Here is a 23,326-nt window from a genome sequence, read left to right as displayed (position 1 = left end):
ACTTCCAGAAATTGTGTGGTTTCTTTCTGAAATTGGTGAGGAGGATAAATATCCTGAATTAAAAGATGACAGCTGGAAGGAAGATGTGGCATTTCTTGCCGACCTCACTGGGCATCTAAATAAGCTGAATTTGCAACTGCAGTGTGAAGGAAAAGCAACTGACGAGTTAATGTGCGCTGTTGCCAGTTTTAAGATCAAACTTGAACTGTACATCGCTCAAATTAAAGAAGGAGACCTCGTGCATTTCCCAATGTTAAATGAAGCATGTGAAGGGGCTCTGGAAAGTGACAAGAGAAAAATGTGTTGCTACGGTACAGCAGCTGCAAGAAAAGTTTTTTATCAAGTTTATCCGATTTTGTTAAAGTACAGTCTGCTGGTGCTTTTCTACGGGATTTTTACATCTTAAAGACCTTGCCACAACATTTTATGTTCCCAGGCATGAACTGGAAGAAGAGCTGTCAGATTTGCAGGGACAGGGAGCAACTTACACAGCACAGCATGCAAGTTCTGTCCAGGAATTATGGAAATGTGTTGCTGGACAAAATTTGCGTCTTTTGAGTGCCAAAATACAGTCTATGTTTGGATCAACTTGCATTTGTGAACGTACATTCTCAGCCATGTGCCGGATTAAGTCCCGCTATCGCGCTCGCTTGACTGATGCAAACCTTCATGCACAGCTGCGGTGTGCTGTCACCCATCTTCAACCAGACTGTGAAGCAATTACTGCTTCAAACAAAGGAAGTTGCCAGATCTCCCACTAATGTAAGTTTAAAAGAAAATTAATTTTAACAGTTATATTATTACTTATTTTGCTCATTTAAAATGAAAGGTATTATATTGATTTGTATGGCACTGCTATCAGATAACAGATACAAAAACATATTTTTTATAGATATACAGGTAGTAAGTATATTGTGTGGGTGCGGCCTACATAACACATAGATAGCTGCATAATTGAAATAGGTCGAGAACCACCGCCCTAGAATATCGACCCAGGTTGTCCCCATATTGTGCCATATATTGTTGGGCATACAAATTGGTTTGAATAACCAAATACTCAAAAAAGTCATCGGTAATGAACAACTGGAAGAAGTCAATTGGGGTAAATCCAGTTGTGTTCACCCTGGTACCTGGTGTGCCAGAAAAAGGTGGAATTTGAGGCTGGGTGTTGTTAGGTGGGGTCCAATCGTAGAGAGGCTGAAATTCACCACCCTTTGGTCCAGGACCTGCTGACTCAAGCTTAATGTCCTCTGCACTGAGCTGCTTTCTTGCCATTTTACTAAGTAAAACTTCAAAATGAACAATAAAATAATAAAAACACAAATAAATTTCAAGGCCAATTTATCCCAATTTCAATATAATATATTGTCAGTATGGGAACAAAATTTTTTTATGGGATGGATCGAAAATAAAATTTTTCAACAGTACAAGGGACATACACCAATGTTATATCTTAGATACAATGACGACATATTTGGCATCTCAGATAACACTAATGAAGATTTAATGGATTTCATACATTTTATTGACCAGTCTCATCCAGCTCTAAAGTATACATGGAACATTTCTAAACAAATTTCTTTCTTAGACATTACCATCACGGTTTCTAATTGTACCATCAATACTACAATCTTCTACAAAGAAACAGACTCTCATTCATATCTAAGATACGACTCCTCACATCCCAAAGCTTGTTGCAACTCCATTCCATACTCCCAATTACTAAGACTGAGACGCATTTGCAGTGATGATAGTGATTTTTTGAATAAAACAAATGACGTGTGTGCATTTTTCAGAAACTGTGGTTTTCCAGACACTGTACTTAGAGAAGCTCAGTTAAGTGTATCGACAATAAACAGAAAGGATGCCTTGTACAAAACCAAAACACAGAATACCAACAATCGGATTCCCCTTGTTTTTGCATAAAAAGTACAACACATCATACAAAGAAATTTTAGCATTCTTCAAGATGATCCTTCTACAGCTCCTATTTTCAATAACCCTCCTCTAGTGTCATACAGAAGAGACAAAAATCGAAGAGAGCATCTGGTCCACAGTAACATTCGACCTAATCTGGACAGTCTTAAGGGTACGTTTCCATGCAATAGGTCACGCTGTGCTACTTGTAAATACATTCACAGCAACACAGTAGTTAAGGGAGCAAAATCCTCATTTACTATCCATGATACTTTTACTTGCATTAGTAAAGGAATAGTATATTGCATTGGCTGCATCAAATGTAACAAGCTATATATTGGTGAAACAAAACGACGCCTGGCTGATCGCTTCGTGGAACATCTGAGAAGTATACGAATTAACACCTCTACCTTTCCTGTCGCCAGACATTTTAACAGAAATGACCACACTATAGAAGACATCACAATTTGAGGGATGGTTCAATGCTATGGCGCTAATGCTGTCAGGAAACAAAAGGAATGTGAACTTATTTTAAAACTAGGCACTTTGGAGCCATTTGGAATGAACATTCTATTCTGAGGTCACCATCATCATCATCATCATCATCATCAACATTCTGGAATTTTGTTTAAAAGACTACTTGTTTGTTTTTTATCAACTTCTTAAAGCACTGTTTTTTTGTATTCTGCCGATGAAGGACTTGTAGTCCAAAACGTCCTGATAATTGATTTGTAATCAATTACTCTACCTTTTTAAGTACCTGAAATATCCTTTTCTCTTTTTTCTTATTGATCATTTTGGTACAGTTTTCCTTTTTCTCAAACTATATATATATATATATATATATATATATATATATATATATACATACAGATGTGCTTAAATTTGTTGGTACCCCTCCACAAAAAACGAAGAATGCACAATTTTCTCTGAAATAACTTGAAACTGACAAAAGTAATTGGCATCCACCATTGTTTATTCCATATTTAATAGAAATCAGACTTTGCTTTTGATTTTTTATTCAACATAATATTGTAAATAATAAAACAAATGAAAATGGCATGGACAAAAATGATGGGACCGCTAACCTAATATTTTGTTGCACAACCTTTAGAGGCAATCACTGCAATCAAACGTTTTCTGTAGCTCTCAATGAGACCTGTTAACAGGTAGTTTGGCCCACTCTTCCTGAGCAAACTGCTCCAGCTGTCTCAGGTTTGATGGGTGCCTTCTCCAGACTGCAAGTTTCAGCTCTTTCCATAGATGTTCGATAGGATTCAGATCAGGACTCATAGAAGGCCACTTCAGAATAGTCCAATGTTTTGTTCTTATCCATTCTTGGGTGCTTTTAGCTGTGTGTTTTGGGTCATTATCCTGTTGGAGGACCCATGACCTGTGACTGAGACAGAGCTTTCTGACACTGGTCAGTACGTTTCGCTCAGAATGCCTTGATAGTCTTGAGATTTCATTGTGCCCTGCACAGATTCAAGGCACCCTGTGCCAGGCGCAGCAAAGCAGCCCCAAAACATAACCGAGCCTCCTCCATGTTTCACTGTAGGTATGGTGTTCTTTTCTTTGAAAGCTTCATTTTTTCGTCTGTGAACATAGAGCTGATGTGACTTGCCAAAAAGCTCCAGTTTTGACTCATCTGTCCAAAGGACATTCTCCCAGAAGGATTGTGGCTTGTCAATATGCATTTTAGCAAATTCCAGTCTGGCTTTTTTATGTTTTTCTTTCAAAAGTGGAGTCCTCCTGGGTCTTCTTCCATGGAGCCCACTTTCGCTCAAAAAGCGACTGATGGTGCGATCAGAAACTGACGTACCTTCACCTTGGAGTTCAGCTTGTATCTCTTTGGCAGTTATCCTTGGTTCTTTTTCTACCATTCGCACTATCCTTCTGTTCAATCTGGGGTCGATTTTCCTCTTGCGGCCGCACCCAGGGAGGTTGGCTACAGTTCCATGGACCTTAAACTTCTTAATAATATTTGCAACTGTTGTCACAGGAACATCAAGCTGCTTGGAGATGGTCTTGTAGCCTTTACCTTTACCATGCTTGTCTATTACTTTCTTTCTGATCTCCTCAGGCAACTCTCTCCTTTGCTTTCTCTGGTCCATGTTCAGTGTGGTGCACACAATGATACCAAACAGCGCAGTGACTACTTTTCTCCATTTAAATAGGCTGAATGACTGATTACAAGATTGGAGACATGTGTGATACTAATTAAAGAAACTAATTAGTTTGAAATATCACTAGAATCCAATTATTTATTATCTTTTCTAAGGGGTACCAACAAATGTGTCCAGGCCATTTTAGAATATCTTTGTAGAATAAGCAATAATTCATCTCTTTTCACAGCTTCTTTGCTTTATTCTATGACATACCAAAGGCATGCAAGTATACATGATAAAATAGCTTTTAATTTCATCACTTTTCAGGAGGAATGAAGCATTATTTCAATGAGCTGTAAGGGTACCAACAAATTTGAGCACGTCTGTATATAGTGCCTATAGAAAGTCTACACCCCCTTTCAAAATTTTCACCTTTTGTTGCCTTATAGCCTAGAATTAAAATGCAATAAAATAGTTATTTTTCTTTTCATTTATCTACCCCACAACCTACCCTACAACTTCCAAGTGAAAAAAATATTCTAGAAATTTGTAGAGAATTAATTAAAACAACTGAAATAGCTTGGTTGGATAAGTGTCCACCCCCCTTATAATAGCAATCCTAAATTAGCTCAGGTGTAACCAATCGCCTTCAAAATCACACACCAAGTTAAGTGGCCTCCACATCACCTTCACATGATTTCAGGATAAATTCAGCTGTTCCTGTAGGTTCCCTCTGCTGGGTAGTGCATTTCAAAGCAAAGACTCAACCATGAGCACCAAGACGTGTTCAAAAGAACTCCGGGACAAAGTTGTTGAAAGGCACAGATCAGGGGATGGGTATAAAAAAATATCAAAGGCCAAGACGATTATTAAGAAGTGGAAGGTGTTTGGCACCACCAAGACCCTGCCTAGATCAGGCCATCCCTCCAAACTGGATGACCGAGCAAGAAGGAGACTGATCAGAGAGGCTACCAAGAGGCCAATGGCAACTTTGCAAGAGCTACAGGCTTTTATGGCCAAGACTGGTCAAAGTGTGCATGTGACAACAATATCCCAAGCACTCCACAAATCTGGCCTGTATGGTAGGGTGGCAAGAAGGAAGGAAGCCATTACTCAAGAAAGGGAGGGTGTGATCTCAGTGAATGACTGGGTACATACGGGGTGACACTCAGAACACCTGCGTCCGTGATCTCAGTGAATGACTGGGTACATACGGAGTGACACTCAGAACACCTGCGTCCTGTGATCTCAGTGAATGACGGGGTACATACGGGGTGACACTCAGAACACCTGCGTCCTGTGATCTCAGTGAATGACGGGGTACATACGGGGTGACACTCAGAACACCTGCGTCCTGTGATCTCAGTGAATGACGGGGTGCATACGGGGTGACACTCAGAACACCTGCGTCCTGTGATCTCAGTGAATGACGGGGTGCATACGGGGTGATACTCAGAACACCTGCGTCCTGTGATCTCAGTGAATGACGGGGTACATACGGGGTGACACTCAGAACACCTGCGTCCTGTGATCTCAGTGAATGACGGGGTACATACGGGGTGACACTCAGAACACCTGCGTCCTGTGATCTCAGTGAATGACGGGGTGCATACGGGGTGACACTCAGAACACCTGCGTCCTGTGATCTCAGTGAATGACGGGGTACATACGGGGTGACACTCAGAACACCTGCGTCCTGTGATCTCAGTGAATGACGGGGTACATACGGGGTGATACTCAGAACACCTGCGTCCTGTGATCTCAGTGAATGACGGGGTGCATACGGGGTGACACTCAGAACACCTGCGTCCTGTGATCTCAGTGAATGACGGGGTACATACGGGGTGACACTCAGAACACCTGCGTCCTGTGATCTCAGTGAATGACGGGGTACATACGGGGTGATACTCAGAACACCTGCGTCCTGTGATCTCAGTGAATGACGGGGTACATACGGGGTGACACTCAGAACACCTGCGTCCTGTGATCTCAGTGAATGACGGGGTACATACGGGGTGACACTCAGAACACCTGCGTCCTGTGATCTCAGTGAATGACGGGGTACATACGGGGTGACACTCAGAACACCTGCGTCCTGTGATCTCAGTGAATGACGGGGTGCATACGGGGTGACACTCAGAACACCTGCGTCCTGTGATCTCAGTGAATGACGGGGTACATACGGGGTGACACTCAGAACACCTGCGTCCTGTGATCTCAGTGAATGACGGGGTACATACGGGGTGACACTCAGAACACCTGCGTCCTGTGATCTCAGTGAATGACGGGGTACATACGGGGTGACACTCAGAACACCTGCGTCCTGTGATCTCAGTGAATGACGGGGTACATACGGGGTGACACTCAGAACACCTGCGTCCTGTGATCTCAGTGAATGACGGGGTACATACGGGGTGACACTCAGAACACCTGCGTCCTGTGATCTCAGTGAATGACGGGGTACATACGGGGTGACACTCAGAACACCTGCGTCCTGTGATCTCAGTGAATGACGGGGTACATACGGGGTGACACTCAGAACACCTGCGTCCTGTGATCTCAGTGAATGACGGGGTACATACAGGGTGACACTCAGAACACCTGCGTCCTGTGATCTCAGTGAATGACGGGGTGCATACGGGGTGACACTCAGAACACCTGCGTCCTGTGATCTCAGTGAATGACGGGGTACATACGGGGTGACACTCAGAACACCTGCGTCCTGTGATCTCAGTGAATGACGGGGTGCATACGGGGTGACACTCAGAACACCTGCGTCCTGTGATCTCAGTGAATGACGGGGTGCATACGGGGTGATACTCAGAACACCTGCGTCCTGTGATCTCAGTGAATGACGGGGTACATACGGGGTGATACTCAGAACACCTGCGTCCTGTGATCTCAGTGAATGACGGGGTACATACGGGGTGACACTCAGAACACCTGCGTCCTGTGATCTCAGTGAATGACGGGGTGCATACGGGGTGATACTCAGAACACCTGCGTCCTGTGATCTCAGTGAATGACGGGGTACATACGGGGTGACACTCAGAACACCTGCGTCCTGTGATCTCAGTGAATGACGGGGTGCATACGGGGTGATACTCAGAACACCTGCGTCCTGTGATCTCAGTGAATGACGGGGTGCATACGGGGTGATACTCAGAACACCTGCGTCCTGTGATCTCAGTGAATGACTGGGTACATACGGGGTGAGGAACTCTTGTAAATAAACGGGTGCCAGGCCATTCTGGGTTTTATAGGTTAGCAGCAGAACCTTAAAATCAAGCAGGTTAGTTAGACACGATCTCCCTTTCCTAAAACCATGCTGACTGTCTCCCAGGATACTGTTATCATATAGGTAATTTTCTATTTTGGATCTTATTATAGTTTTCATAATTTTACATATAATAGAAGTCAGGCTTATTGGTCTGTAGTTACCTGGTTCGGTTTTGTCTCCCTTTTGTGGATCGGTATTACGTTTGCTATTTTCCAGTCTGTCGGTACAACCCGTGTGAAGAGAGACTGTTGCATGATCTTGGTTAGCGGTTTGTAAATAACTTCTTTCATTTCTTTGAGTACTATTGGGGATCTCATCCGGCCCAGGGGATTTGTTTATTTTAAGAGCTCCTAGTCCCTTTAACACTTCTGCCTCTGTTATGCTAAAGTTATTTAAAATTGGATAGGAACAGGTCGACGTGGGGCATGTTGTCCGTGTCCTCCTTTGTAAAAACCTGTGAGAAGTAATCATTTAATATATTTGCTATTTTTTTTTCTTCATCTATGATTTTGCCATTTGTGTCTCTTAGACATTTAACCTCCTCTTTGAATGTTCTCTTGCTGTTATAATATTGGAAAAACATTTTGGAATTGGTTTTAGCCCCCTTAGCAATATTGATTTCTATCTCTCTCTTGGCCTTTCTAACTTCCTTTTTGACTTGTGTTTGCAGTTCCAAGTACTCTTTCTGTGTACTTTGTTTTTGGTCTCTTTTAAATGCTCTTTAAAGTGCATTTTTTTGCTGAATATTTTTCTTTTAATTGATCTATTAAACCATTTTGGCCTTTTTGTTTTAGATTTAGATTTGTCTACTTTACGGACAAATAAAGCTGTGTGTCATCCACATAACAATGTTAATTTACCCCATGTCTACGTATAATGTCACCCAGAGGAAGCCTATATAGTGAGAACAACAGTGGACCCAAGATAGAGCCCTGTGGGACCCCATACAGGACATCAGACCTTTCAGATATGTCCTCCTCATAAGAGACAAACTGAAATCTGTCTGCAAGATAGGACTTAAACCACGAAAGAACAGTGCCAGACAGTCCCACAGTATATTCAAAGCGGTTAACTAGAATGGAGTGGTCTATAGTGTTGAATGCAGCACTTAGATCTAAGAGAATTAATACTGAAGGACAGCCCAAGTCAGATCTGAAGAGCAGGTCGTTAACCACTCTTAAAAGGGCTGTTTCGGTGCTATGAGCCCTACGGAATCCAGACTGGAATTTCTCCACGACTCTCTTTAGAGTGATATATTTTTATAGTTGGGTTGCAACTACTCTTTCTAAAATGCTGTCTAATAAAGGTAGATTGGAAATTGGTCTATAGTTAGTAAGGACTTGAGGGTCCAGGTTCTGTTTTTTAAGTACTGGTTTTACCACAGCTACCTTGTGCCAGTGGAACTGTGCCCGACGAAAGTGAGTCATTTACAATGTTTAAAATGTGGTTGCTAACAGTATTAAAAATATCTTTTAAGAGTGTAGTAGGAATTGGGTCAAGGGAACAGGCAGTGGTTCTCATCTGCTTCACTACTGTTTTCAATTCATCTAAGGTAATTGGAGAGAAGTCCTGCACACACACTTGTATAAAAAGAAGATTCACAATTCAGTGTTGGTTTGGAACTGGAGGATAACAACCGTGTCATAGATTGTGACTCCTTTATTTATTTTGATCTTGATACTGCCTTAAATGATCAGATTGTTTAAATTAATTTATCATTATTAACAGCTTTATTAATAAAAGTACAATTTTTTTGTTTAAAACCAGAGCTCTGGTGTCAGGATGCTCTACCCTCTGCTCTCTCATGTGTAATGCTCTGGTGTCAGGATGCTCTACCCTCTGCTCTATCATGTGTAATGCTCTGGTGTCAGGATGCTCTACCCTCTGCTCTATCATGTGTAATGCTCTGGTGTCAGGGTGCCCTACCCTCTGCTCTATCATGTGTAATGCTCTGGTGTCAGGATGCTCTAACCTCTGCTCTATCATGTGTAATGCTCTGGTGTCAGGGTGCTCTACCCTCTGCTCTATCATGTGTAATGCTCTGGTGTCAGGGTGCTCTACCCTCTGCTCTATCATGTGTAATGCTCTGGTGTCAGGGTGCTCTACCCTCTGCTCTATCATGTGTAATGCTCTGGTGTCAGGGTGCTCTACCCTCTGCTCTATCATGTGTAATGCTCTGGTGTCAGGGTGCTCTACCCTCTGCTCTATCATGTGTAATGCTCTGGTGTCAGGATGCTCTACCCTCTGCTCTATCATGTGTAATGCTCTGGTGTCAGGATGCTCTACCCTCTGCTCTATCATGTGTAATGCTCTGGTGTCAGGATGCTCTACCCTCTGCTCTATCATGTGTAATGCTCTGGTGTCAGGACGCTCTACCCTCTGCTCTATCATGTGTAATGCTCTGGTGTCAGGATGCTCTACCCTCTGCTCTATCATGTGTAATGCTCTGGTGTCAGGATGCTCTACCCTCTGCTCTATCATGTGTAATGCTCTGGTGTCAGGGTGCTCTACCCTCTGCTCTATCATGTGTAATGCTCTGGTGTCAGGATGCTCTACCCTCTGCTCTATCATGTGTAATGCTCTGGTGTCAGGGTGCTCTACCCTCTGCTCTATCATGTGTAATGCTCTGGTGTCAGGGTGCTCTACCCTCTGCTCTATCATGTGTAATGCTCTGGTGTCAGGGTGCTCTACCCTCTGCTCTATCATGTGTAATGCTCTGGTGTCAGGATGCTCTACCCTCTGCTCTATCATGTGTAATGCTCTGGTGTCAGGGTGCTCTACCCTCTGCTCTCTCCCTGTGTAATGCTCTGGTGTCAGGATGCTCTACCCTCTGCTCTATCATGTGTAATGCTCTGGTGTCAGGATGCTCTACCCTCTCCTCTCTCCCTGTGTAATGCTCTGGTTTCAGGGTGCTCTACCCTCTGATCTATCATGTGTAATGCTCTGGTGTCCGTATGCTCTACCCTCTGCTCTCTCCCTGTGTAATGCTCTGGTGTCAGGAAGCTCTACCCTCTGCTCTGTCATGTGTAATGCTCAGGTGTCAGGATGCTCTACCCTCTGCTCTATCATGTGTAATGCTCTGGTGTCAGGGTGCTCTACCCTCTGCTCTATCATGTGTAATGCTCTGGTGTCAGGGTGCTCTACCCTCTGCTCTATCATGTGTAATGCTCTGGTGTCAGGATGCTCTACCCTCTGCTCTATCATGTGTAATGCTCTGGTGTCAGGATGCCCTACCCTCTGCTCTATCATGTGTAATGCTCTGGTGTCAGGATGCTCTACCCTCTGCTCTATCATGTGTAATGCTCTGGTGTCAGGATGCTCTACCCTCTGCTCTATCATGTGTAATGCTCTGGTGTCAGGATGCTCTACCCTCTGCTCTATCATGTGTAATGCTCTGGTGTCAGGATGCTCTACCCTCTGCTCTCTCCCTGTGTAATGCTCTGGTGTCAGGGCGCTCTACCCTCTGCTCTATCATGTGTAATACTCTGGTGTCAGGGTGCCCTACCCTCTGCTCTATCATGTGTAATGCTCTGGTGTCAGTATGCTCTACCCTCTGCTCTCTCCCTGTGTAATGCTCTGGTGTCAGGATGCTCTACTCTCTGCTCTATCATGTGTAATGCTCTGGTGTCAGGATGCTCTACCCTCTGCTCTATCATGTGTAATGCTCTGGGGTCAGGGTGCTCTACCCTTTGCTCTCTCCCTGTGTAATGCTCTGGTGTCAGGGTGCTCTACCCTCTGCTCTATCATGTGTAATGCACTGGTGTCAGGATGCTCTACCCTCTGCTCTCTCCCTGTGTAATGCTCTGGGGTCAGGGTGCCCTACCCTCTGCTCTCTCCCTGTGTAATGCTCTGGTGTCAGGGTGCTCTACCCTCTGCTCTATCATGTGTAATTCTCAGGTGTCAGGATGCTCTACCCTCTGCTCTATCATGTGTAATGCTCTGGGGTCAGGATGCTCTACCCTCTGCTCTGTCATGTGTAATGCTCTGGTGTCATGATGCTCTACCCTCTGCTCTCTCCATGTGTAATGCTCTGGTGTCAGGATGCCCCACCCTCTGCTCTATCATGTGTAATGCTCTGGTGTCAGGGTGCTCTACCCTCTGCTCTATCATGTGTAATGCTCTGGTGTCAGGATGCCCTACCCTCTGCTCTATCATGTGTAATGCTCTGGTGTCAGGGTGCTCTACCCTCTGCTCTATCATGTGTAATGCTCTGGTGTCAGGATGCCCTACCCTCTGCTCTATTATGTGTAATGCTCTGGTGTCAGGGTGCGCTACCCTCTGCTCTATCATGTGTAATGCTCTGGTGTCAGGGTGCTCTACCCTCTGCTCTATCATGTGTAATGCTCTGGTGTCCTGGTGCTCTACCCTCTGCTCTCTCCCTGTGTAATGCTCTGGTGTCAGGATGCCCTACCCTCTGCTCTATTATGTGTAATGCTCTGGTGTCAGGGTGCGCTACCCTCTGCTCTATCATGTGTAATGCTCTGGTGTCAGGGTGCGCTACCCTCTGCTCTATCATGTGTAATGCTCTGGTGTCAGGGTGCTCTACCCTCTGCTCTATCATGTGTAATGCTCTGGTGTCAGGGTGCTCTACCCTCTGCTCTATCATGTATAATGCTGTGGTGTCAGGATGCTCTACCCTCTGCCATACCTTGATCACGGGCACGTCGGGTCTGCTGGGGTAGGTGAAGCTGACGTTTTTGAACTGCACGTGTCCTCTCAGGGTCTCGGGCTGCAGTGAGCCGTCAGTGGAGACCAACGGCCTGCGATCCAGATACTCAAACACCTTGGCAGCCGCCCCCACCGAGTTCAGCATCTCACCACAGATGTACACCAGAGTCTGTAAGAAAGAAGCACACAAGAAACACACAGCATTTGAAACTTGTGTTTTTTTAACTTTGAGATAACAGAGTGAAGCGCTGTGTAACTAACCTCAATATTACTGCCCAGATCCATCTGGTAGAGGATGAAGGCCACCAGGTTCCCCGTGCTCATCTCACCAGCTCTGATAAGGTGTCGCCCGTAGTACAGCATGAGCACCTGCATTGCCAACCCTATGAGCTTCAGGAACACATGCACAGGAAGGAGTCATTAGCATTCAGTCTTAAAACAACAGGGACGCATACCCACCACTAAGCTGTCCCCTAACAAACACTGCAGTTGGTCGTGTATTTCATATTGATCTGTTTGCTACTAAATGTATTTGTGTATTATCATATCAAAATGAAATCTATTATAATCTAGGTTATAAATGAAATGAAAGCAAACTAAATAAGCAGCTCACCCTCTGTAACAGCAGGTGGGCAGCTCTGAATGTGTCCCTCCTGTTCTTGAGTCTCTGTGTGTCTGACAGCTTGCTGTCGTATCTCTTGGCTTCAGTGTCCTCTGTAGCGAAGCTCCGCACTGTTTTAATAGCAGAGACCGCCTCCCCCGCCGCCTCATTGGACCGCGCGATCGAGTCCTGGACCTCCTTGGAATATTTCTAAGTAAATAAAAGACAAGTTGCTTAAGGAAAGGAAGCCTATCTAAGGTGTTAGATTGAGCTACAGCCTCGAAACTGTCTGCAAGAACAGACAGATTCAGAGATTGTGAATGTAACCAATCAGAAATCCCATATAGATGCAGACAGGGCCCCACAGTCCTGTGGAATTTTACACTAAAAATGGCTCCTGTTTGCTACATCCTTCCAGAGTTACTGAGCTTCACAACAAACTAGACCTTGTTGGCTTGCCAGTTAATTTATATTACCGTACATATGTTTAATTGCACACAAGAATCCTTTCCCTTCAGAAAACATATTTTTGGTGAAAATCAGCTGGTCCCTTACACACAGCACCACATATTATATTCTGATAGTAAATAAGAATAATTACACAGCACAGCTAATCTTCATGTGACATCATTTCCTCTGATACAAGCTGTCTGCAAAGAGGTTTAAGATGCTGCAGTCCATGTAAACCCGGGTCTCAGATGCTGCAGCCCATGTAAACCCAGGTCTCAGATGCTGCAGCCCATGTAAACCCGGGTCTCAGATGCTGCAGCCCATGTAAACCCAGGTCTCAGATGCTCTAGCCCATGTAAACCTGGGTTTCAGATGCTGCAGCCCATGTAAACCTGGGTCTCAGATGCTGCAGCCCATGTAAACCTGGGTCTCAGATGCTGCAGCCCATGTAAACCTGGGTCTCAGATGCTGCAGCCCATGTAAACCCGGGTCTCAGATGCTGCAGCCCATGTAAACCTGGGTCTCAGATGCTGCAGCCCATGTAAACCCGGGTCTCAGATGCTGCAGCCCATGTAAACCCGGGTCTCAGATGCTGCAGCCCATGTAAACCCAGGTCTCAGATGCTGCAGCCCATGTAAACCTGGGTCTCAGATGCTGCAGCCCATGTAAACCTGGGTCTCAGATGCTGCAGCCCATGTAAACCCGGGTCTCAGATGCTGCAGCCCATGTAAACCTGGGTCTCAGATGCTGCAGCCCATGTAAACCTGGGTCTCAGATGCTGCAGCCCATGTAAACCCGGGTCTCAGATGCTGCAGCCCATGTAAACCTGGGTCTCAGATGCTGCAGCCCATGTAAACCTGGGTCTCAGATGCTGCAGCCCATGTAAACCTGGGTCTCAGATGCTGCAGCCCATGTAAACCCGGGTCTCAGATGCTGCAGCCCATGTAAACCTGGGTCTCAGATGCTGCAGCCCATGTAAACCCGGGTCTCAGATGCTGCAGCCCATGTAAACCCGGGTCTCAGATGCTGCAGCCCATGTAAACCTGGGTCTCAGATGCTGCAGCCCATGTAAACCTGGGTCTCAGATGCTGCAGCCCATGTAAACCCGGGTCTCAGATGCTGCAGCCCATGTAAACCTGGGTCTCAGATGCTGCAGCCCATGTAAACCCGGCTCTCCTTGTACATTATAAGGTGCTGCTGATGTGCTCGTACCTGGTAGTACGTGTTGTAGAGTTTCTGAATGACTCCTGTAAGCGGAGTCTCTATCAGCATGAGCAGGGTCAGCCTGCAGGACAGGGACAGCATGAGGGACAGCACGCCCAGGGTCTTAATCAATGTGCGCAGGAGGACATTCACATTGAGGGAGACAGAACTGCTCATCATCATGGTGTCCGTGTTCAACCGGGACGTCAGATCACCTGCAGAGCACACACAGATATTAAACTGACTTGATCATCATCTTAATGAACACTTACACTCCTGATCCCCCGAGCACTGTGCTGTTCAGAGAGTGTGCATTCACACTGGAGTGTGCTGTTAGGAGTGTGCATTCACACTGGAGTGTGCTGGTAGGAGTGTGCAGTTAGGAGTGTGCATTCACACTGGAGTGTGCTGGTAGGAGTGTGCACTCACACTGGAGTGTGCTGTTCAGAGTGTGCATTCACACTGGAGTGTGCTGTTAGGAGTGTGCACTCACACTGCAGTGTGCTGTTCAGAGTGTGCATTCACACTGGAGTGTGCTGTTAGGAGTGTGCACTCACACTGCAGTGTGCTGTTAGGAGTGTGCATTCACACTGCATTGTGATGTTAGGAGTGTGCATTCACACTGCAGTGTGCTGTTAGGAGTGTGCATTCACACTGCAGTGTGCTGTTAGGAGTGTGCATTCACGCTGGAGGGTGCTGTTAGGAGTGTGCTGTTAGGAGTGTGCATTCACACTGGAGTGTGCTGTTAGGAGTGTGCTGTTAGGAGTGTGCATTCACACTGGAGTGTGCTGTTAGGAGTGTGCTGTTAGGAGTGTGCTGTTAGGAGTGTGCATTCACACTGGAGTGTGCTGTTAGGAGTGTGCATTCACACTGGAGTGTGCTGTTAGGAGTGTGCATTCACACTGGAGTGTGCTGTTAGGAGTGTGCTGTTAGGAGTGTGCATTCACACTGGAGGGATCTTTACCTGTTTTAGTCGCTTCGAAAAACCCAATTTCCTGACGCACCAAAGAGTGAAACAGCAGCATTCGTATCCTCTTGTTGAAGTTGGATTCTGAACATGTGAAGAGCCCTCCGCGCAGTCCTGCAGAGAGGGAGCTGAACACAAAGGGGACAGAATAAGATCCTTCTTCCATCAAATAATACAACCCAGTTTTAGTTCCTATTCTAAGGCAACATTCAATCAAAACAGCAGTACTGTATTTCATAATGGAATGTGATAGTCATTTACTGATGAGAACATTCTCTTGGAAAATGATCCCTATACTGTAGTAAACAACTGCAATAAAGATAACTCAATGCAGCGTGGTAAGCATTAAATAATCACACACAGTTTCAAATTCTTACTTGGTACTTTTTAGAACCTTTTTAGCTCCATAATCCACACTGAATCCTTGCCATAGCATTAATTAAGATTTCCAGTCCAGCAGTGAAATGAGAACATTGCAGCTGGGCTGTACTTTTTCACTATAAAAACGGCTTATTTAACGACAATCAGTCTAGAAATAGGTATCTCAAGATATTTCACGATTAAACATAATGGGGGACGTGTAGTGCCGAGTTTACGCCGGCCTTAAAATTTCATATTTGTGCAGCATAGCCTGATTCTCTCTGCAAAGCATAAACTGATTCCCTCTGCACAGTATAATCTGATTGCCTCTGTGCAGCATAGCCTAATTCTCTCTGCACAGTATAAACTGATTCCCTCTGCACAGTATAAACTGATTCCCTCTGCACAGTATAAACTGATTCCCTCTGCACAGTATAAACTGATTCCCTCTGCACAGTATAATCTGAATGCCTCTGTGCAGCATAGCCTGATTCTCTCTGCACAGTATAAACTGATTCCCTCTGCACAGTATAAACTGATTCCCTCTGCACAGCATAAACCGATTCCCTCTGCACAGTATAAACTGATTCCCTCTGCACAGTATAAACTGATTCCCTCTGCACAGTATAAACTGATTCCCTCTGCACAGTATAAACTGATTCCCTGTGCACAGTATAAACGGATTCCCTCTGCACAGTATAAACTGATTCCCTCTGCACAGTATAAACTGATTCCCTCTGCACAGCATAAACCGATTCCCTCTGCACAGTATAAACTGATTCCCTCTGCACAGTATAAACTGATTCCCTGTGCACTGTATAAACTGATTCCCTCTGCACAGTATAAACTGATTCCCTCTGCGCAGTATAATCTGATTGCCTCTGTGCAGCATAGCCTGATTCTCTCTGCACAGTATAAACTGATTCCCTCTGCACAGTATAAACTGATTCCCTCTGCACAGTATAAACTGATTCTCTCTGCACAGTATAAACTGATTCCCTCTGCACAGTATAAACTGATTCCCTCTGCACAGTATAAACTGATTCCCTCTGCACAGTATAAACTGATTCCCTCTGCACAGTATAAACTGATTCCCTCTGCACAGTATAAACTGATTCCCTCTGCACAGTATAAACCGATTCCCTCTGCACAGTATAAACTGATTCCCTCTGCACAGTATAAACTGATTCCCTCTGCACAGTATAAACTGATTCCCTGTGCACAGTATAAACCGATTCCCTCTGCACAGTATAAACTGATTCCCTCTGCACAGTATAAACTGATTCCCTCTGCACAGTATAAACTGATTCCCTCTGCACAGTATAAACTGATTCCCTCTGCACAGTATAAACTGATTCCCTCTGCACAGTATAAACCGATTCCCTCTGCACAGTATAAACTGATTCCCTCTGCACAGTATAAACTGATTCCCTGTGCACTGTATAAACTGATTCCCTCTGCACAGTATAAACCGATTCCCTCTGCACAGTATAAACTGATTCCCTCTGCACAGTATAAACTGATTCCCTCTGCACAGTATAAACTGATTCCCTCTGCACAGTATAAACTGATTCCCTCTGCGCAGTATAATCTGATTGCCTCTGTGCAGCATAGCCTGATTCTCTCTGCACAGCATAAACCGATTCCCTCTGCACAGTATAAACTGATTCCCTCTGCACTGTATAAACTGATTCCCTGTGCACTGTATAAACTGATTCCCTCTGCACAGTATAAACTGATTCCCTCTGCGCAGTATAATCTGATTGCCTCTGTGCAGCATAGCCTGATTCTCTCTGCACAGTATAAACTGATTCCCTCTGCACAGTATAAACTGATTCCCTCTGCACAGCATAAACCGATTCCCTCTGCACAGTATAAACTGATTCCCTCTGCACAGTATAAACTGATTCCCTCTGCACAGTATAAACTGATTCCCTCTGCACAGCATAAACCGATTCCCTCTGCACAGTATAAACTGATTCCCTCTGCACAGTATAAACTGATTCCCTCTGCACAGTATAAACTGATTCCCTCTGCACAGTATAAACTGATTCCCTCTGCACAGTATAAACTGATTCCCTCTGCACAGTATAAACTGATTCCCTCTGCACAGTATAAACTGATTCCCTCTGCACAGTATAAACTGATTCTCTCTGCACAGTATAAACTGATTCCCTCTGCACAGTATAAACTGATTCCCTGTGCACTGTATAAACTGATTCCCTCTGCACAGTATAAACTGATTCCCTCTGCACAGTATGAACTGATTCCCTGTGCACTGTATAAACTGATTCCCTCTGCACAGTATAAACTGATTCCCTCTGCACAGTATAAACTGATTCCCTGTGCACTGTATAAACTGATTCCCTCTGCACAGTATAAACTGATTCCCTCTGCACAGTATAAACTGATTCCCTCTGCACAGTATAAACTGATTCCCTGTGCACTGTATAAACTGATTCCCTCTGCACAGTATAAACTGATTCCCTCTGCACAGTATAAACTGATTCCCTCTGCACAGTATAAACCGATTCCCTCTGCACAGTATAAACTGATTCCCTCTGCACAGTATAAACTGATTCCCTGTGCACTGTATAAACTGATTCCCTCTGCACAGTATAAACTGATTCCCTCTGCGCAGTATAATCTGATTGCCTCTGTGCAGCATAGCCTGATTCTCTCTGCACAGTAAAAACGGATTCCCTCTGCACAGTATAAACTGATTCCCTCTGCACAGTATAAACTGATTCCCTCTGCACAGTATAAACTGATTCCCTCTGCACAGTATAAACTGATTCCCTCTGCACAGTATAAACTGATTCCCTCTGCACAGTAAAAACTGATTCCCTCTGCACAGTATAAACTGATTCCCTTTGCTCAGTATAAACGGATTCCCTATGAGCAGCATAAACTGATTCCCTCTGCACAGTATAAACTGATTCCCTCTGCACAGTATAAACTGATTCCCTCTGCACAGTATAAACTGATTCACTCTGCACAGGCACAATATAAACTGATTCCCTCTGTGCAGTAGGAGGCTGTGTGGTCCAGTGGTTAAAGAAAAGGGCTTGTAACCAGGAGGTCCCTGGTTCAAATCCCACCTCAGCCACTGACTCATTGTGTGACCCTGAGCAAGTCACTTAACCTCCTTGTGCTCCGTCTTTTGGATGAGACGTAATTGTAAGTGACTCTGCAGCTGATGCATAGTTCACACACCCTAGTCTCTGTAAGTCGCCTTGGATAAAGGCGTCTGCTAAATAAACAAATAATAATAAATAATAATATAAACTGATTCCATCTGCACAGCATAGACTGATTCTCTCTGCACAGTATAAACTGATTCCCTCTGCACCGTATGTGACTGGCTCATAGGGAGGCGCTATTTTTCAGATCAGTCTGTTAATCTGTGCTACTGGTAGCCCATTTTGAGGGTTTCAGAACACCGGCGCAGCGGAATTTTTGCATTTAAATGTACCAGCATACGCTGTGCCTCATTACTTTTGGGCCAGTTAATACATTCGGGATGGGGTAAAATTTGTGCCGTGGCAGAGCACTACTTTCCACTCTGCCAATTTAGCACTGCGTCTGACGATCTTGATACATGACCCCCCATCGTTTATTAAAGCAGAACAAATAGCATTTTCACATTCAACACTGATCTAGTTAATATAATATTACAACAAATCTATTGTTCCCTGTAACAGGGCAAGGAGCCCTGTACATGTATTTGTTTATTTATTTATAGAACGGGGTACCCCTCCGCCCCTGTGCAGTTTATTCTTTTGCATTTGTTTTATTGTTGTATTATTATTATTATTGTATTTGTTTGTGTTATGATTTACTTATTGTATACATGACGGCGACGCGCCGTTTGTTATTGTTTGGTTTAGCAGCGTGGATGGGAAGCCCTGTCAACATTAGAAAATTTCTGCAGAATGTGACGGAGGGATTCATAAATAATTGATAGGTATTTAATCCCTCGGTCACTAATATAAAAGCCTGCAGTTCTCGGCACTCTGGGTTTGTTTCCTGCATGGGATCGCAGCGCCTCCTGGACTCAGGCAGAAAAAGGATACTGCAGTTTTGTTTTTTTTTCATTTTTTCGATTACTTGTGGAGTGAGGAAAGAGGATGGTGGAAGCTTCGTGGTGCCTGCACTTCACGGAGTTGAGGCACTACAGGTGGAAAAGAGCTCCCCAGAGGCCACCTCTCCAGAGAAGGATGGAGAGGTCCGAGAGCTGGCTGAGGGACTCCAGTGCCCCCCTGTGGCTAAAAACAGAGGGGAGACATCTGCTGGGGGACAGCAACCTGGACATCCTCTTGGACTTGATCAGGCTGGAGCCAGAAGTCCAACAAAAAGCCACCAACAGAGGATATCCAGGGCTCATAGAGGCCTTGGAGTGGATGACCCAGATGGTTGACTGGGTCTACCAGCAGCGTGAGAGAGGAGACATGGACCCAAAGGGGGAGGAGGCTGAACGTCCTGCGTCTGAGTGGGAGGAGCCCGAACGTCCTGCCCCATGAGTGGGAGGAGCCAGAATGTCCTGCACCTGAGTGGGAGGAGCCCGAACGTCGTGCGCCTGAGTGGGAGGAGCCCGAATGTCCTGTGCCTGAGTGGGAGGAGCCCGAACGTCCTGCGCCTGAGTGGGAGGAGCCCGAATGTCCTGCGCCTGAGTGGGAGGAGCCCGAACGTCCTGCGCCTGAGTGGGAGGAGCCCGAACATCCTGCGCCTGAGTGGGAGGAGCCCGAATGTCCTGCGCCTGAGTGGGAGGAGCCCGAACGTCCTACGCCTGAGTGGGAGGAGCTCGAACGTCCTGCGCCTGAGTGGGAGGAGACCGAACGTCCACAGCCCAAGAGGGGAGAGTCGGTGCATCCACAGCCCAAAAGGGGGAGTCGGTGCATCCACAGCCCAAAAGGGGGAGTCGGTGCATCCACAGCCCAAGAGGGGAGAGTCGGTGCATCCACAGCCCAAAAGGGGGAGTCGGTGCATCCACAGCCCAAGAGGGGGGAGTCAGTGCATCCACAGCCCAAGAGGGGGGAGTCAGTGCATCCACAGCCCAAGAGGGGGGAGTCAGTGCATCCACAGCCCAAGAGGAGGGAGTCGGTGTGTCCACAGCCCAAGAGGAGGGAGTCGGTGTGTCCACAGCCCAGGCACCCAACAGCAGAGGGAGAATACCTGCTGGTTCCGCCTCTTTCACCATGGGAGGACTACCTGCCGCTCCCAGCACCACCATCAGTGGGAGAAGGGGAGGAGCCCCTGCCGCTTTCCCCACCACCATCTGTCGTGAAGCCTCTGCCTTCACGACAGGACGGACCGGGACAGGTGGCTGGCGGTCCACAGGCCCCTTTGCATAGACTGCTGAGCAGAGCAGGGGGAAAACCGCCGGGTCGCAGTGGCTGAGAAGAGGGCCAACCCCAGCACCACCGCTGGTCCTGGCTCCCCTCCTGCAGTCGCCTCCCGAGGGTCTGCTGCCGCTGCCGGCGACGCCTCCCGAGGGTCCGCGGAAGCCGTCACCTTGTCGTGCATCGCCCGGGGACGCCATTTCGCCATCGCCCGGGGACGCCAGTTTGCCATCACCCGGGGATGCCAATTCGGCATTGCTCGGGGATGCCAGAGGACGAACGAGAGCGAGTGAGGAGCGAGAGAGAAATTTAAAATAGAAGGTAATCTAGGAACAGTGAAGGCGATGTGCCCAGCCTGACCTGGATGATATTTATTGTTTTGTGTTCGAGACTTGTTTTTGTTTACCTTTTTTTTGCTCTGTGAGCAGTGTTTTTTGTTCAATTATTTTATTTATTTTTTGTATTTAAATAAACAGCGCGCAGCGTCTTTTTGCCCCGCAGTACTGCCTTTGTTTTTTCTGTTCCTGCATCTGGACGTCACCACTCTTCATCCTGTCACATTCACAAATATTGAAACGCTTACCTGAAAAACGGTAAATTCTCAATTGTACAATATTTCGTTTTTTATGATTACCTTTTAAAGACATTCTATTTTCACCAGCAGTTAATTATCAAACAAAATAAAAACATTAAAAAGTTAAAATAACAACAGATGTGAAATGTCCCCTTCTTGTCTGAACAGAGCGATCTTTAGCAGAAATATTTCAGATCTGTGATGCAGCGGGTATCTTTTTCATTGAAGACATTTTAATGAAATCGCGCAGCTCTATGTAGTGTGTTCAATCGTTTTGAAGCAAACTAAACCGGCTGCCATGTTCTTAAATACAGTCAGAGTACTTGGAATTCATGAACTGTTTATATATACAGTACCAGTCAAAAGTTTGAGTACATCTGCTTGAAACCATGTTTTTCATGATTATCTATGCTTTTAACTGTATAAACTTGTCTATAAACACTTAATATTTCATTATATGATACGTGTACTTATATAAGCTGATAATCATAAGTGAATTGCATTCAAAAATTTTATTTTTAAATGTAAATGTAAATCTTGTCAATTTCAATGAAATGGTCAACCAAAGCAAGGGGATTTCAGTCTGAAGCCCAAGTCAGTTAAAAGTCTGAAATGTGTATAACACGGTGTTAGAACACTGGCCTAAGTATAAAGGTGTCTTTGTTAGATGTTCTCCGAGTTAACTAGCATGTTACCTAATTAACCTTTTGTCACCAATTATTGTTAACAGGTGAGGGTCCATGATTACTATAAATATAGGTAGCATAGGCACAAGTTTGTCATTCCTGAATGTAAGGGAGCAGAAAATGGCAAAATACGCTCAGTTAAGCAAATAAATGAAGGTCAATCTTTAAGACAAATCGCAAGAACTTTGCAAGTGTCTGTAACTGCTGTGGCCAAGACCATCAAACGATTTGATGAAACTGGCACTCATGAGGACTGAACAAGGTCAGGCAGGCCAAGGGTGACCTCAGAATCAGAGAACAAGTTCATTCGAGTCACAAGTCTGCGAAACCGGCGATTAACTGCCCCTGAAATACAAGCTCAGCTAAATGCTACTAGAAGTACAGATGTTTCAACATCAACTGTTCAGAGGAGATTGCGTGAAGCTGGCCTAACTGGAAGAATTGCTGCAAAGAAACCATTCTTAAGAGTGCAGAATAAGAGGGAGAGACTTGCCTGGGCCAAAAAACACAGAAACTGGACGTTTGAGGAGTGGAAGTCGGTCTTATGGACTGATGAGTCAATTTGAAATATTTGGGTCCAACCGGCGAGTATTTGTAAGACGCAGAGAGGGTGAGCGCATGAGTTCTGCATGTGTGGTTCCCACTGTCAAGCATGGAGGAGGCAGTGTCGTGGTCTGGGGTTGCTTTGCTGGTGACAGAGTTGGTGATCTTTATCAAGTCCATGGCAAGCTCAACCAGCATGGCTATCATAGCATACTTCAGAGGCATGCCATTCCATCAGGATTACGGCTAGTTGGGCAGTCCTTCATTCTTCAGCAAGATAATAACCCGAAACACACCTCAAAGTTGTGCAAGAACTATCTGGCGAAGAAGGAAAGTGAAGGACAACTAAATCTAATGACCTGGCCTGCCCAGTCTCCAGACCTCAATCCCATAGAATTTGTATGGGACGAACTGGACAGAAGAGTCAAAGCAAAGCTACCCACAGGTGCCCTACATCTCTGGGAATTGCTGCAGAAGAGCATGTCGGGTGATTTCCTGCTGAAACTTGTTAACTGAATGCCTTGTGTTTGTGAGGCTGTTATTAAGGCAAAGGGTGGCTATTTTGAGGAATCCAAGATTTAGAGACAATTTTCAATTTTCTTGAACATTGCTTTAATACTCCTTATG

General features: G+C 45.3%; 1 protein-coding gene across 1 annotated transcript in view; it reads right to left on the bottom strand.

Annotated features, from left to right (window-relative positions):
* The window catches only part of LOC131706958 (antigen peptide transporter 2-like), a 54,484-nt gene that overhangs the window by 11,920 nt on the left and 19,238 nt on the right, over positions 1-23,326 (bottom strand). The window contains exons 4-8 of the mRNA XM_059008949.1: positions 15,192-15,322; positions 14,237-14,442; positions 12,587-12,784; positions 12,235-12,363; positions 11,954-12,142 (exon numbers count right to left, since the gene is read on the bottom strand). Coding sequence (XP_058864932.1) covers positions 11,954-12,142; positions 12,235-12,363; positions 12,587-12,784; positions 14,237-14,442; positions 15,192-15,322 — 853 coding nt within the window. The remainder of the gene's footprint in view (positions 1-11,953; positions 12,143-12,234; positions 12,364-12,586; positions 12,785-14,236; positions 14,443-15,191; positions 15,323-23,326) is intronic.

Source organism: Acipenser ruthenus, chromosome 38 (genome assembly GCF_902713425.1).
Source record: "Acipenser ruthenus chromosome 38, fAciRut3.2 maternal haplotype, whole genome shotgun sequence".
Lineage (NCBI taxonomy): Eukaryota > Metazoa > Chordata > Actinopteri > Acipenseriformes > Acipenseridae > Acipenser > Acipenser ruthenus.
The sequence above is the reverse complement of the archived record's forward strand: the minus strand, read 5'-3'. Positions and strand labels throughout refer to the sequence as shown.